The sequence below is a fragment of the Leopardus geoffroyi genome, chromosome B4 (genome assembly GCF_018350155.1).
Source record: "Leopardus geoffroyi isolate Oge1 chromosome B4, O.geoffroyi_Oge1_pat1.0, whole genome shotgun sequence".
NCBI lineage: Eukaryota > Metazoa > Chordata > Mammalia > Carnivora > Felidae > Leopardus > Leopardus geoffroyi.
This window is the reverse complement of record NC_059341.1, coordinates 21393589-21409237: the sequence shown is the minus strand read 5'-3', so window position 1 is coordinate 21409237 and position 15649 is coordinate 21393589. Positions and strand designations below refer to the sequence as shown.

Genomic DNA, 15649 nt, shown 5'->3' with positions numbered 1-15649 from the left:
CATAAGGACGCTGCGTGCTTTCGTGTGACAGCACTTGCTGGGGCTGCCTTATTCTCGTCAGCTCTAATGTCACCTTCTTCTGGAGAGGCCATCTTTGACGAGCATTATGTCATTCCCTCGACCCCTTTCACAACCCTGGTGTCATGTGTGCCCCTCTCTCTGACATTGTGCTGTTTTATTTAACTGATGCTGTTATCACTTCTGAAATTACCTTCTTAAAGTTACTCGTATATGGTCTCTGTCTCCCATCCAACACGTAAGTTTCACGACAGCAGTTTCGTGGAACCTTTGTTGTGTTCCCTACGGTATCCCTGCAGCTAAGAACAGACATAAAGAACACTTGGGCACTGGTGAGAGAATTACAAAAGAAACCTAAATTCATAAGTAATAACCTCCTTCACCTTTGAGATAAAACAATAAAAGAGGTCAAGAGCAATCCCATCCTTCCTAGTGGAAGCTTTGTTCCAAACGCCCTAGGATACTAGACAGAGGGTAATTATTCAGATACCCAAAATATAATAGGTAATCTAGGCTCACTTTTCTTTGTTTTATAGTTAAGAGAGAAAATTTAGAGAGACTAAGACTTAACCACCAGGCAAGTCAATCAACCAACACAGGATTAAAACTATGGTGGTCTGACTTATCTATAACCTTTTATAACCATCGATCTCTGAAGCTTTAAAAAAGTACGGTGGGGTTTTTTTTTTCCAGGAAAAAGGAAAAAAAAAAAAAGCGCGCCAAGATCTACCTGGTTCATTTCATCATTCCTCAGGGAATGAGAAATGAGGTGGGCCATGGGCCATTCTGATATGTAGCATAGTGGGAAATTCTTAGTGACCATTGGATACATTTTTTCCCTTTTCTTTATTCCCTTTATAGAAGGAGGGGTAAGAAGAGGAAGTGGAGGGGGGACAACAGGGAAAGGAAGCTGGGAGAAGAGGAAGGAGGGGAGGAAGGAAAGGAGGAAATGAAAGCTCATGCCTCCCAAGCGCCCTACTGGAGTTCAAGGAGTCATGGCTGTTCCAGTCTGGAAGAATTCAAAGAGATCAGGAAAGCAAAGAAAAGCATTTCAGGGACGACCTGGAAAAGTTCAGACTCAGACACTGAGCAGGAGGCAGAGAGAAAGAGCAGTTGCAGGAGTGCAGACTAGAAGTTTCCACCATGGCAAACTCCCTAGGGATGTACAGAGCAGTCCGCCTCGGCGTAGCTCGACCCCACTGCCGTGACCCTGAGCAAAGACCGTGCCTCTGTTTCCTCATCTGCAACGTGTACCTAACAATTATCCCTGCCTCATGGCACTGCTTCGAGGATTTAGTAATATGTTCCACTTCAGGAACTTAGCTTAATGCCTGGCCCAACGGTCATCACCACCATTGTCTACTCCTGTTCAGTGAGCCTCGGTGCAGGGATTTTCCCATATCCTGTCTCGATTTCTCGGACCACGGGAAAACACCGTATTTCCAAGTTTGCCTGTGTGTATGAAATTCTCATTTTCAAACAACTTTTCGGCTAAGTGGTCAAATCTCCAACACTTGCAGGGCTGGAGCTGGGACATTCTCGGGATCCCACCCAAGCCTTTCCCAGTTAGGTGCAGTCAATGATCAAGAAAAGCCATTTCCAGAGAAGAAGAAAACACACAGAAAATGATTAATACGAAACGTCAAGGATAAGTAAAAATGGAATTTATGTAGGTTTTAACTACTGCTTCAAACTGAGAGGGCAAGAGAAAAAAAAAATCGCACAATAATTTGATAGTTTTCTAGGAAAATCAGTACTGCTGGGAATTAAACTGGAAAGAGGTACCAGCAGCTTTAAAATAAGGTTAATGCAAATGTTAGCGTCTGCTCTCTGGGTAATAAAAGCAGCATAGATAATTTTCTAATTGGTCACTTCATGGGATTCACAGAGCTTCACAAAACTGGTAGCCAATAAAGTTTAAACCGTTTGTGAAAGTTGACTAGACAACAACGAACACAAAATGGGGATATGGAATCAACTTGGTTTACTGCAAAATCCAACTTTTCATTCTGTATCTTTCTTCAAATCCAGTATGATTTTTTTCCGGCCTACTATATAGCCTGTGTTATAACCATGTTCCATCAGGCAGAGAAGGAATCAAGATAGAAAAGAAAAGTATCCATTCAGTAAACTTGGATGGAAGTAACACAAGAATAAATTTTAAGGGGCGCCTGGGTGGCTCAGTCAGTTAAGTGTCCAACTCTTGGTTTCAGCTCAGGTCATGATCTCATGGTTCCTGAGATCAAGCCCCGTATTAGGCTCTGTGCTGTCAGCATGGAGGCTGCTTAGGATTCTCTCTCTCCCTCTCTCTCTCTCTGCCCCTTCCCCGCTCGTGTTCTCTCTCTCAAAATAAATAAATAAACTTTTAAAAAAAGAAGAAATTTTAAGTTTACCTCAAAGACTCTTCCCATTTATTTCATCTGTTAACTTCAGAAGTCTTTTAAAATGGTAAATAACACATTTAGTTCTTTGAGGGATCAACCTTAATACAAAAGTTTAAAACATCCTTATGCACAAAACTGAATTTCCTAAAAGGTTATGAAACTAGCTTATTTATCTTGTAGGTCGCTCATATTGTGAGCATTCTAATTCAAAGGAGGTAGCATCTTACGACAAAGTGATACTAACAGGCATTTTAAAACAAAATATTCTTTTCCAGGGTACACAGTCAAGAGCGAAAAATCAACTCTAGAGTAATTACGATAACGATGCGATTAACTGATGCTGTCCAAGCACATTATATTAATCCTGTGTGGTTATATAGCACGGCACATACTCAGCCACCAGAACTATGAATGTGTCAGAACATTTTTAAACGACTGCCCCTTACAAAGGACCAAAGACAAACTCAAGCATGAACACACTGTTAGTGGTAGAATATTCTCTCTTTAAAAGCAACACAATGAAATGCTTGCCAGATCACAATATTTTAATAATGCTTTAAGCTATTACGTTAGACACGCCAGAGGGTGTTTCAAATTAAATTAATGTGTCTTCCACTAAAATACAGAGCAATCTTTCCGTTGCCAATTTTTTGCCCCTCCCCCAACTTCCTCCTTAAGCACCACTAGGGGTCAGTATAAAGACACGGTTCCCTTCACTGCTCGGCAGGGAAAACAGAGCCCTGGAAACATTTTCCCAGGGTAAAACCCTCGCGCAATAAAGACAATAACTGTAGAGCTGCAGCATTCTTAAGTCTATCTTAGACTGGACACATCGAGTCTATGACATGAGTTTGCATTTTTCATGAGACCGCATTTTAATTTTGTAAATCACGGTGGATTCGTTCTATAGTCAATGTTTCTTTAGTAACAAAGCAGTCACCGTGACAAGATTACTTCTTCTAAGTGAACCTGTGTGTATTGGGCACAAAGTATGCTCTAGAACAGACGTTAACATTTCAAAGGGTGGGGGGCGCCTGGGTGGCTCAGTCGGTTGAGCGGCCGACTGCAGCTCAGGTTCGAGCCCCGCGTCGAGCTCCGTCCTGACGGCTCGGAGCCTGGGGCCTGCCTCGGATACTGTGTCTCCCTCTCTCTCTACCCTTCCCCCGCTCGCATTCTCTCTCTCTCTCTCTCTCTCTCTCTCGAAAGTAAATAAACATTAAAAAAAATTTTTTTTTTTTAATTTCAAAGGGTGGAATGACACAACTCCAGCCATCTCAAAGCCATACATCCCACCTCTTCCTGTAGAAGGGCGGAGATGGAGGGGAACTTTGTGGCGTTTTGCCAACTTTAAGAGAGACTGTTTTTTCTCCTTCAAAAGGACTCTTGTCATTCGGTGCAGCCCCACATGCACAACACAGGCCATCCTAAGAAACAGCGTTGGTCTATACTTGAGTCTACAAATAAAGAGGTATTTATAGGGGCGCCTGGGTGGCGCAGTCGTTAAGCGTCCGACTTCAGCCAGGTCACGATCTCGCGGTCCGTGAGTTCGAGCCCCGCGTCGGGCTCTGGGCTGATGGCTCAGAGCCTGGAGCCTGTTTCCGATTCTGTGTCTCCCTCTCTCTCTGCCCCTCCCCCATTCATGCTCTGTCTCTCTCTGTCCCAAAAACAAATAAACGTTGAAAAAAAATGTTTAAAAAAAAAGAGGTATTTATAAAAATAAATATGTATTACCTTCTCCTAACTCTATTTAATGGGATGGGAATGGAAAAAAAAAAAAAAAAAAAAAAGCTTTGAAAGTGCTTTTTATACACACTACAGAGATTTAACATTCCAAGAAGAAAATCACTTCGGGCCAGACTCTTCCCCGATAACGCCAATGCCAAATGACTGACAGGGAGTCGGGTCACTGTGAATAAATGAAGTCCTTTTCTTGAAGTTCTGTGTTAAGTTCTGTCCATGACATACCTTTTAAATGGTTTCTCTACACGTTACATGGCTTTCTGAGGCACGGTACTCCACGAATAATTCTGCTAGGCCTTAAAACTATTCAGTCAATGCTTTATTTCTCTGTTAGTGAAGAGTAATATGAAATGACAGGTTATCCACAGATGATAAAAAAAAAAAAACATTCAAGGGGCGCCTGGGTGGCACAGTCGGTTAAGCGTCCGACTTCAGCCAGGTCACGATCTCGCGGTCCGTGAGTTCGAGCCCCGCGTCAGGCTTTGGGCTGATGGCTCAGATCCTGGAGCCTGTTTCCGATTCTGTGTCTCCCTCTCTCTCTGCCCCTCCCCCGTTCATGCTCTGTCTCTCTCTGTCCCAAAAATAAATAAACGTTGAAAAAAAAAAAAAAATTAAAAAAAAAAAACATTCAAAAGTTCCCAAACTACTCAAACATACACCCATACAACTTGGGGGCACTGTGGCTCTTTCTGGGATCCCTTTGGGGTATACTCCTTACTTATAGGTCACACAGCAGTAGAAGGGTCCCCACAGAAGAGCTCTTTGACCCTCGTGTCATGGAGACCTGCAGTGGCCCAGTAATCATTCATTTGGGGGGGGGAGGGGTGGGTAACCATTATATGTGCTGTCATTTAGAACTCTCTTAAGTCACTGCTGTTGTGGAAAGCCCAAGAAGGGGTACAAAAAATTAAAAAAAAAAAAAAAAAAAAGAGAAGAAATGGAGATAAGTTCTCTAAGCTTAAGGGAAATCACCCAGTTCTTCACGGAGGTAACACAGAATAAGCAGGAAGAATCAGGAGTTAGTATGATCTGTGAACAACGGAGACTATAGATTATGTGTTTTCTATGGCAAAACTAGTTACTACCTACTTATCTATGGGTATTAATTGTATTATTACTTTTCATATTTTTTTTAAATGTTTTTATTTATTTTTTGAGAGAGAGTGCAAGCGGGGGAGGGACAGAGAGAGAGGGGGACAGAGGATCCTAAGTGGGCTTTGTGATGACAGCGGAGAGTCGGATGCAGGGCTCAAACCCACGAACTGTGGGACCATGACCTGAGCCAAAGTTGGAGGCTAAACCAACTGAGCCACCCAAGTGCCCCTACTTTTTGTATTTTTATTTTATTCCTTGTCTTATTTCCTAAAATAACTGCATCGTTTGAAAGCTATCCTGGCAACAACCATACTATTTTCTAATCTTTTCCTAGTTTACTAATAGCCAAAATTCACTTCGTGTTGGAAAGGAAAATGAAAAACATGAAAGTCTTTTTAGTCTTCAGATAACTCAAAACCTCTAATTCTGATCAGATCCAACAGATGGCAGTGATGTTATAAATTAACAGCTTAAAATATTCTTGTAATGTGTGGAATCTGCTCCTCAGAAGAATGTCAACCACGGGTAATAATTCCCTCCCTATTTGCGTAAATCATGTACAACTTTAATATGAATAATTGGACAGGAGAGCGCAAGTAAAGATCACCTGAAATTTCGCTGAGATGCTATTTCCTGGATCAAAAATCAACAACTTTCTCCTTTCCAAGAAGTATCACAAATGGAGAATTGTCAGAAAGATTAGCAGTGAACGAAGCAAGGAAAAGTGCCCAAAGTGACTAAATGGGTTACCTTTTCATATGGAATTCATTATTGCTCTTAGGTTTCTATTTTCATCTATTTCTTCCTACAAGGGTTGTCTTAGCCTTCTCACTTTTTATTTATTCGCTTAAAAATGATTTCACTTTTCTTTCTCCTTCTATCACTTTAAATAAGCAAATCTGGTTAGGGGCGCCTGGGTGGCCCGGTCGGTTAAGCGTCTGACTCTTGGTTTCAGCTCAGGTCATGATTTCACGGACCTTGAGATTGAGGCCCACATCGGGCTCTGGGCTCACAGTTCAGAGCCTATTTGGGATTCTCCCTCCCTTTCCCTCGCTCTCTATGCCACCCCCCAACGTGCTCGCTCATGCTCTCTCTCTCCCTCTAAATAAATAAACATTAAATAAAATAAGTTAATCTGACTGTTCTTGTCCTTTTTTTCCTATGCCTTCAAATTGTTATTTTTTTTAAATGTTTGTTTATTTTTGAGGGAGAGTGAGAGTGTACGAGTGGGGAATGGGTAGAGAGAGAGGGGGAACAGAGGATCTGAAGCAGGCACTACACTGTCAGTACAGAGCCCGACACAGGGCTTGAATTCGCCAATGGCAAGATCATGATGAGCCCGTGGGTCGCTCAACCAACTGAGCCACCCAGGGGCCCCTCAAATTGTTAATTTTATTTGTGTTCATGGCCTTTCCATATTTTTATCCACTTTAAGTGATCTTTACCCTGCAGATAATAAAGAATGAATAGTACAAAGAGAAAAGTCTTAGAGGTAAGTTTCCACTGTTGCTTCTGTGATCCAAATCATGTAAAAACACAACAATACAAACGATCGCTTTCTGTTCTCAATTACGGGCATTGGTTGATGTCAGACCTTCTGATTTTTCACTGTCCTTTCACCTTCCATCGCATTTTCGGTGTAAGTCCACTTTCCCCCCAAAATCCGTTGTTACATAAAGGAAATTATGCCAGCATTACGTGTAATCATAATATACCAGAGATCACTCAATGCATAAAACGGGCCTCCAATTCCAGAAGGTGCCCTGACTTTAAGAATTAGAAATCCAGGGGCTCCTGGGTGGTTCAGTTGGTTGAGCATGTGACTCTCCATTTCTGGTCAGGTCGTGATCTCACAGTTTGTGAGTCTGAACCCAACATCAGGCTCTGTCTGCACTGGCAGCAGAGAGCCTGCTTGGGATTCTCTTTCTCTCTCTCTCTCTCTCTCTACCCCTCCCCTGCTCTCTCTCAAAATAAATAAATAAACTTGAATAATAAAAAATTAAAAAAAAATAATTAGAAATCCACTTTAGGCACATTGAGATATGACTGTCAGAGAAGAGGTTGTCTTCTAACAAACAAAATTAGTATTCACAATGCTTAATTGCAAATTTTTCTTTTTTTTTTTTTTTAATTTTTTTTTCGACGTTTATTTATTTTTGGGACAGAGAGAGACAGAGCATGAACGGGGGAAGGGCAGAGAGAGAGAGGGAGACACAGAATCGGAAACAGGCTCCAGGCTCTGAGCCATCAGCCCAGAGCCCGACGCGGGGCTCGAACTCACGGACCGCGAGATCGTGACCTGGCTGAAGTCGGACGCTTAACCGACTGCGCCACCCAGGCGCCCCTAAGCTAGTATGTTTTTAAAGACACTCTGAGTAGAATACACTTTTGATTAAAAATAATCAATCATGGTTATTGCCTCTTCTGTTTTGGTTCTAATTAATGCTCTAGGAGGCTTGCTAGAAGGATGGGCAATGTGGTTTATTTGTTTTCATTCCTTTTGGTTGACTGTAGAATCTTTGCCAACTCCAGTCTTCAGCATTTGGCACAAATATGTCAAATCTGACTCCATTTCCTCCCCCAAAACATTCATTTTCAGTATCTTTTAGCTCAAAAAGTCCAAAGTAAAAAGTATATAGGTCTCAAGAGAGACAGATATCCATAGCCATTAAGAGATATCTCAAGAGACAACCATTTTCATTCACATCCCATTTCCCATTCCAAACACATATTGAAAAAAATGATCAGAATGGACAGTATATAACAGGTTAAAGAAACACCTGCCATTAAAATTTTATAAAAATAAAAATAAATCACAAAAATAAAGAGACGCGTGGCATCATTTAGTCTTAGTTGACCTTTCTATGTTGACAACATGGAACCATAGAGTCGGATGACAAAGTTCTGTGTAACAGACGACTGAATTGCAAGAGAAAGTCTGAAGGAGCCTCTTTCAGAAGCTACTTAACATCCTAATTTTCTATGATTTTGTAGAAAACTGTGAAATTATGTAAGCCAGGCAAACTCACATCAAATTAAGACATCTATACACTCTGGAGGCCTATTAAAGTATTTTAGATAATATATCAATCTAAATGCACCCAAGATAGAAGTGTTTTAATGTCACTGGTAAGACTTTTCACTGGCACCACTATCCTGGAACAATGTTATTTTCAAATTGCTACTTATTATGACTCAATATTCTAGAAATTTGTGTACTTTCACATAGATAATGATGACCCTGAATTTAGGAAATTGCTATGTCAAAGATTGGAGCTATTAAAGGAACACAGTTTTGTTCTGATGCTTATCCTATTTTGGCTGTATTTTAATCAGGCATTGTTAGATTTTTAGTCATTCCATTAAGATCTCATAAAATACTGTGTGGGAGTAGAGAAAGGGAAAGAAAGGGTAGGAAGGGTAAGAAATAGATTAAGTATATGATGGAGGTAGAGGAACATCAATTTCAAGTTAGAAAAGAGTGATCTCAGCCACAATGCCATAAAGCAATAATACACAAAAGTTAATAACTTACGTATTGTGATGGTGGATTTTATGTGTCAACTTGACTGGGCGGAACAATACCCAGATAGCTGGTAAAATATGATTTCTGAGTGCATATGTGAAGGTGTTTCTGGAAGAGGTTAGCATTTGAGTCAGGAGACTGAGTAAAGGTGGCCCTCACCAATGGGGGTGGGCATCATCTAATCCGTTGAGGGTCCGAATGGAACGAAAAGGTGGTGGGGTGAATTGCTCTCTGCCTAAGCTGGAGCATTCATCTTTTCCAGCCTGGGACACTGGCTTCCCTGGCTCTCAGGCTTTCAGATTCACACTGAATTATACCAAGAGATCATCTTTCCTGGTTCCCCAGTTTAGAGATGGCAGATGATGAAACTTCTTGGCCTCCATAATCACATAAGCCAGTTCCTATAATAAACCTTCTCATATCTGTATATTATGTCCTATTGGTTCTGTTTCTCTAGAGAATCCTTAATAATAAACATACCAAATGAGATACAGGGAGGGTAAATAATTATTTATGAACGTTTCTTTCAAGAAGTTCTCGCTCTTTTATAAGGCAATCTTCTGTGGAGGAAAGAACACAGATTCCAGATTTAATTTCCAGCTCAGCCATTTTAATAAATGTGCGTACCCAGGAAAATTAGGTAACCTTGCAGAGCCTCGGTTTCCTCATCTGCTGACAGATTATCTTGGTAATTGAAGTTTGTGCTGAATATAGATCACATACCACAGTGCTTAGAATATAGAGGGCACTCCTTTCCAATCTTTCCACATAGTGTTTACCCATAAATATATTGCTTTCCATTGACTTTTTTTTTTAATTTTTTTTAACGTGTATTTATTTTTGAGGCAGAGAGAGACAGAATATGAACGGGGGAGGGACAGAGAGAGAGGGAGACACAGAATGGGAAGCAGGCTCCAGGCTCTGAGCCATCAGCCCAGAGCCCGACGCGGGGCTCGAACTCACGGACCGCGAGATCATGACCTGAGCTGAAGTCGGACGCTTAACCGACTGAGCCACCCAGGTGCCCCTCCACTGACTTTTTAAAATGTTTCTAGAATTACCTAATACTTACGTCTTTTTAAAATGGGTCTTGGAGGGGCGCCTGGGTGGCGCTCGTGAGTTCTAGCCCCATGTTGGGCTCTGTGCCGACGGCTCAGCCTGGAGCCTGCTTGGGATTTGGATTCTGTGTCTCCCCCTCTTTCTCTCTCTCTCAAAAATAAATAAATAAACTCTAAGAAATAAATAAATAAATAAAACGGATCTTTTAAATTTTCTCTAGATTTATCAAATGTTTCTACAAAGTTGCCTTTAATATTTCCCGTTTTGTTTCTTCTGGAATCGTGCACAAAAGTTAGACTGTGAGCTGAACCAGATGGCTCACCCATTTTCCCAATCGGCCCAGAAGAGTCAAGATTTTGTAACATCTTTGAAAATCAGGGCCATCTGATGACTCTGACTTTCATAAGGATTCCTGAGGAGTAACCCAAGAGAGAACATCTGAAAGAATATGCAAATTGCCTGGAAAGCCAAAATATTAAAATGAGAACATCTTGGACTGTTAGATACCCCTAAACAAGTCAGCGTTGAGTTTCTCCTTACTTTGCATTAGCGGGATGGCATGTGGTTAGATTGGCCAGGGCCAGGGAGGCGGCTTCCCTCACTTCCTCACTGTCACTCTTCAGCAGCAGGATTAACTGTGGAATCCCTACAGAAAAAGAGAGGGAAGATGTGGTTTTGTGAATACCCAGCTAAACTACAACTGGGGACCTAAAAATGTTCGAAATGGTTTTTTCTGCTTTGCTTACCCTGGTTATTGAAAAATTCCTTGCTGCCCGTATTCTCACACATTGCCGAGATCGCTTGGGAAGCAGCAATTTTAGTTCCGTCGTTTTCAGAGTCCAAAAGGGCTACGAGGCATTTTTCAACCTCTTGTTCGTGAAAAAGTTTTCTATTCTCAGCTTTCATAAACCAAAAGGAAAAAAATTAATCAGGATTTTGCCGCAAAAAACCATGCAAGGGTAACTACTTCCTCATCTAAAATGTGACAAGAGGTTCCAACTGTTTCTTAGCCTCAGCCACAAAGCTCTACACTAAATAAAATATTCCCCCACTCAACCTCTAGAACACAGTGACTATGCAAAGTGACTTATGAATATTAAAACTTAAGTTCCTGTTCCCTTGTATAATACCAGTACTAGGGCAAAGAAAATTCTATGATAAGAAAGAGGCAAGTTTCAGATTTAGGGAAAATTTATTTAACGCCAGTCATGCTGCCTGGCACGGTGCCGTGTTCACACAATGCTGTCTTCTCACTAAGGACAAAACCCTGTTTGGGGCGCCTGGGTGACTCAGTCGGTGAAGCGCCTAATACTAGATTCGGGCTCTGGTCACGATCTCCCAGTTTATGAGTTCGAGCTCGCACGGGGCTCCGTGCTGGCAGGGTGGACCCTGCTTGGGATTCTCTCTCTCCCTCTCTCTGCCCCTCCCCAGCTCTGTCTCTCTCTTTCTCTCAAAGTAAATAAATAAAGACTTTTTTTTTTTTTTTTTTAGAAAGGACAAAACCCTGCTTATTTGATGTTTATTTTAAATACAAAACTCAACATTTGAAGAATGCCTAAGACATACAAACTGGCATGCTGGATACTCAAGAGAAAAGGAGAGAAGTAGAGAAAGTAAAAATGAGTAAAAGAGAATGAGCCTAAGTCTTCGGGATTTATAATCTTATATCAAAAAATCATAATCATTTTTATCTCAAGTTACAATAAATGCTGTTGCAGCAAAAATTACAATAAATATTTAATTGCTGAATTACCATTGATACAACCTAAACATACATTAGCATGGTTTTTTTTTAATTTGAAAACAAATAAAATTGTGACTCTAAGAACATACCATGATATTCACCCCATTATGAAACACTTAATTAAAAATCAAAGTATTTTCAATGTTCTTTTTGTTCCTTACTGTTTTTCTCTTGATTTCCTTTCATTTTTTTAAATAAATGACAACCTCATTACTATACTAAGCAAGCACTGCATTAAACTAAATTAGAACGTTAAAACCTCATTTTTTTGTTTTGTGTTCTCCAGCTATTTTTTAATTTAAATTTTTATTATTTTAATGTTTTTATTTTTGGAGAGAGAGAGACCGCACAAGTGGGGGAGCAGGGCAGAGGGAGAGAGAGAGAGAGAGAGAGAGACGGAATTTTAAGACAGAATCTCCATGCTGTCAGGTCAGAGCCCGACGTGGGGCTTGATCTCACAAACCATGAGATCATGACCTGAGCCAAAATCAAGAGTCACATGATCAACCAACTGAGCCATCCAGGCATCCCATAAGTTACTCTTTATTAAAGGCATGTACTAGAAAAAAGATATATTAAACCAAACTCAATTTTAATGCCGTAAGAGGAATCAGAGACTAGTTTGAAAAGAACCAGCTTACAAATAATTCTTTGCTAATTTGTTTACAGTCCTCCAAAAAGCGTCATCATAGGTTTGACTTTCCATTAATTACCCTTTGAAGTCGATTTACGTGGTTAAAATAGAAGAACGTGTAAGATATGCTCTTAGGATGTTGATATACGTTAAGAGGAGACTATTCTGTTAGAATAAAAAATCTCTGCAAAAACCGCCCTACTCATTTCGATCATACGTGACTTCTGCACGAGGAACTAATTCATCGTTTACATATATTACAACTAACTTGTGTTTCTAGGAATATTCTCAGAACTTATCATAACTGCTTGTCCACTTTAAAGTTAATAGAGGATCTCTTTGTTCTTTTAACCGTGAGTTTTCTCAAATTGCCCCCTTTTGCGCAGAAGCGGAACCACACTCACATGCCACCACCTTTGCAATCACTTTTGGCCTTTGTTCATTCCAAACACAGCAACCTGGTCACAACTGGCACTGGCTACATCACTAACACTTCTGTTCATTTGTCTTAAACCAATTATGAACCATGTCCTGTAATCCTATCGTTTTAATCCCTTGCTCCTTTCACTTAAACTGAGGATTCAGGCAGGTCATGACTGTTTTACTCTTGTAAATGGTGCGATTAATACTTAAATCTCAAGTATGTGGCTTCTGAAAGGTTTTAAAATATATGTAGTCCTGATTAGTATTCCCTGAATAAAAAAGATCTGAAACTCTTCTAGAGTCTTTGACCTAAAATGCTTAGATTTATAATTAAGATTTCCCTGATAGCCCTAAATTAACTTTACTAAACAGAACACTCTGAGCATAACTTCTACCAGGAAAATCAGCCAGAAGAATTAATTTGTCAAGACTAACTTTGGAGTATGTGGTTGTCGCATTCAAAAACCAGTATATATGCAATTCTTGGAAATATTTTTTTTAAAAATAATCTAAGTACCACGGCCAATTAGTTTCTCATCCCTGCTGGGAGTGTTCTCAAAATCCAGCTGCGTTCACCAAACCTCAAAAGTGCTGACTGCAGTGTGGCCATAATAGATTTAAAAGATGAATTAACATATTAACCAAGTACCTTCACTGAATTGCTGCACCGAGAAGTAAAGTATTTATGTTTTAATTATACAGATAATAAAGATGGCAAGGTAATTATGCTACTAATAGAGTAATGTCCTTTAAAGATAACATTTGTGCAGTATCACTAAAATAAAAAGCGTGAGGCTTTGTAACTGGAAATAAATCTACACATAATGATGCTTTTCTTCACCCGCTCTCGGGAAGTTGCTATGGCGCCACCTTTGCTCCTGCTGAGATGTTAATGTCAGTTCATAAACCTCCTGGCAACGTGGTAATTAACACCTTCCTCCTCCCGGTCCCAGGTCAAAAACTGACTGATCTGGGCTTTCGACTGTGGGGACGCATGTTAAAAAGTACTCAACAAACAAAACTTAAAGAATGTGTATTAAGGGGCGCCGGGTGGCTCAACAGGTTAAGCGTCCGTCCGACTTTGGCTCAGGTTATGATCACACGGTTGTGAGTTCGAGCCCCCTTTTGGTCTCTGTGCTGAAGCTCAGAGTTCAGAGCCTGGGGCCTGCTTCGGATTCTGTGTCTCCCTCTCTCTGCCCCTCCCTTGCTCTCTCTCTCTCAAAAATAAATAAACATTAAAAAAAAATTTCTTTTAAAGAATATGTATTATGTGTCTGTGTGTTTTTGACATGCAATGACAATGCATTCCCTAACTTACAAAACATTTTTGATGATGAAAAAGTAAGAAAGAAAGTTTTACGTGAATACTGATGGTTACATTAGTCTTAATAACAGGATAAGGAGCTATAGTTGTGAAAACCTACTTGTAAATGGAGTTCTCTTACTGTGCAAATATCTTCTCTCATTCAGTAGGTTGTCTTTTAGTCTTGGTGATTGTTCCCTATGCTGTGCAGAAGCTTTTCATTTTGATGTAGTCCCAATAGCTTATTTTTGCGTTTGTTTCCCTTGCCTCGGGAGACATCTAGAAAAATGCGGCTACAGCTGATGTCAGAGAAATTACTGCCTGTGCTCTCTTCTGGGGTTTTCTAACTGTGGAAAATTATTTGAGACTTCATGATTATTTACTTCCAATACAGAAATAGTAGGAGAGAACTTTGTTATTCCTTAGTAAGTTTTTAGTTTTTCATTGTCACTAGTTAATATAAAATAAAGCATCCTAGATCTGGCTGGGTCTGGCAGAGAGAAGTCAAGGCAGGCAACATTTGGTATAAAAAGGGGTAGACAAGAAACACAGGTAGGGCTTGAAAAGAAGGCACAGTACAGAAGGGAGGCAGGGAAGAAGAGGTACTTATTGTCGATCTGGCCAAGTAAACAGCGTAAGGAAGTAAATAAACAACAAATAAAACAGATCATCAGGTAAACGATACGGCTGTAGGATTTAGGAGTTGGGAAGTCGATGTCAAATCCTACGAGGACTGTTTTGGCAGAATGGGAGAAGCTGAAGTCGCATGCAGTCGGTCGAGGGATGAAGATGAGATGAAGAGGTGAAGTTATTTAAAATTAACTAGTCTTTTGGGGCGCCTGGGTGGCTCAGTCGGTTGGGCGTCCGACTTCGGCTCAGGTCATGATCTCACGGTCCGTGAGTTCGAGCCCCGCGTCGGGCTCTGTGCTGACCACTCAGAGCCTGGAGCCTGCTTCAGATTCTGTGTCTCCCTCTCTCTCTGACCCTCCCCCATTCATGCTCTGTCTCTCTCTGTCTCAAAAATAAATAAACATTAAAAAAAAATTTTTTTTTTAAATAAAATTAACTAGTCTTTCAAAGAAGTCGATTGAGAAGAAAAGGGGGGAAAGAGGGGGCCGTGGGTCAGGGACAAGTCGGGAAGAAACAAATTTCTGTAAACTACTCCTGGTCAATGAACAATTATGGGCTCCTCAGAAGGTTCTAAATTTGTATCAGTTTCCTCCTATATAACCACTAGGACCAGGAGAAAATAGCACCCCAGTGTTGTAATGCCACATTAGTGGGAAAGCCTCATCATCATCCAAAACTGGGCTAAAGGACTCCACTGCCATCTCAGTTGATGGGGTAAATAAGCAAGGGCATCCTGCAGGTCTTGTCTGATTATTGTAACTAGGCCTAGTTGATGAAAAAAAAAACAAAAACATCAAAACATTAAAGACCACAATTAGGAATGTGTAATAGGTATGGAAGAAAGAGAACAGAGACGGGCTAAAATAATAAATTTTCCCGGGGGAAAAAAAAAAAAAACCGAAAATAAAACAAAAGTAATAACCAAAAGTATAATAGGAAAAAAGTTTCCTGAGTTAGAAAACAAAAAACAAATCCCAAACCACGATTCAGTAGATGACAAGACTTTTCTGTTTCAGGCAGAGAGAGAGGGTGGGTATGTGTCAGACACATTTTGACAAAGTTTTTTTTAACTTATAGGATAAGGGATTCAGCA

General features: G+C 40.5%; 1 protein-coding gene across 1 annotated transcript in view; it reads right to left on the bottom strand.

The window, feature by feature from the left end:
• Nucleotides 1–15649, bottom strand: part of ARMC3 (armadillo repeat containing 3) — a 100883-nt gene that overhangs the window by 35350 nt on the left and 49884 nt on the right. The window contains 2 exon segments of the mRNA XM_045463541.1: nt 10363–10468; nt 10569–10721. Coding sequence (XP_045319497.1) covers nt 10363–10468; nt 10569–10721 — 259 coding nt within the window.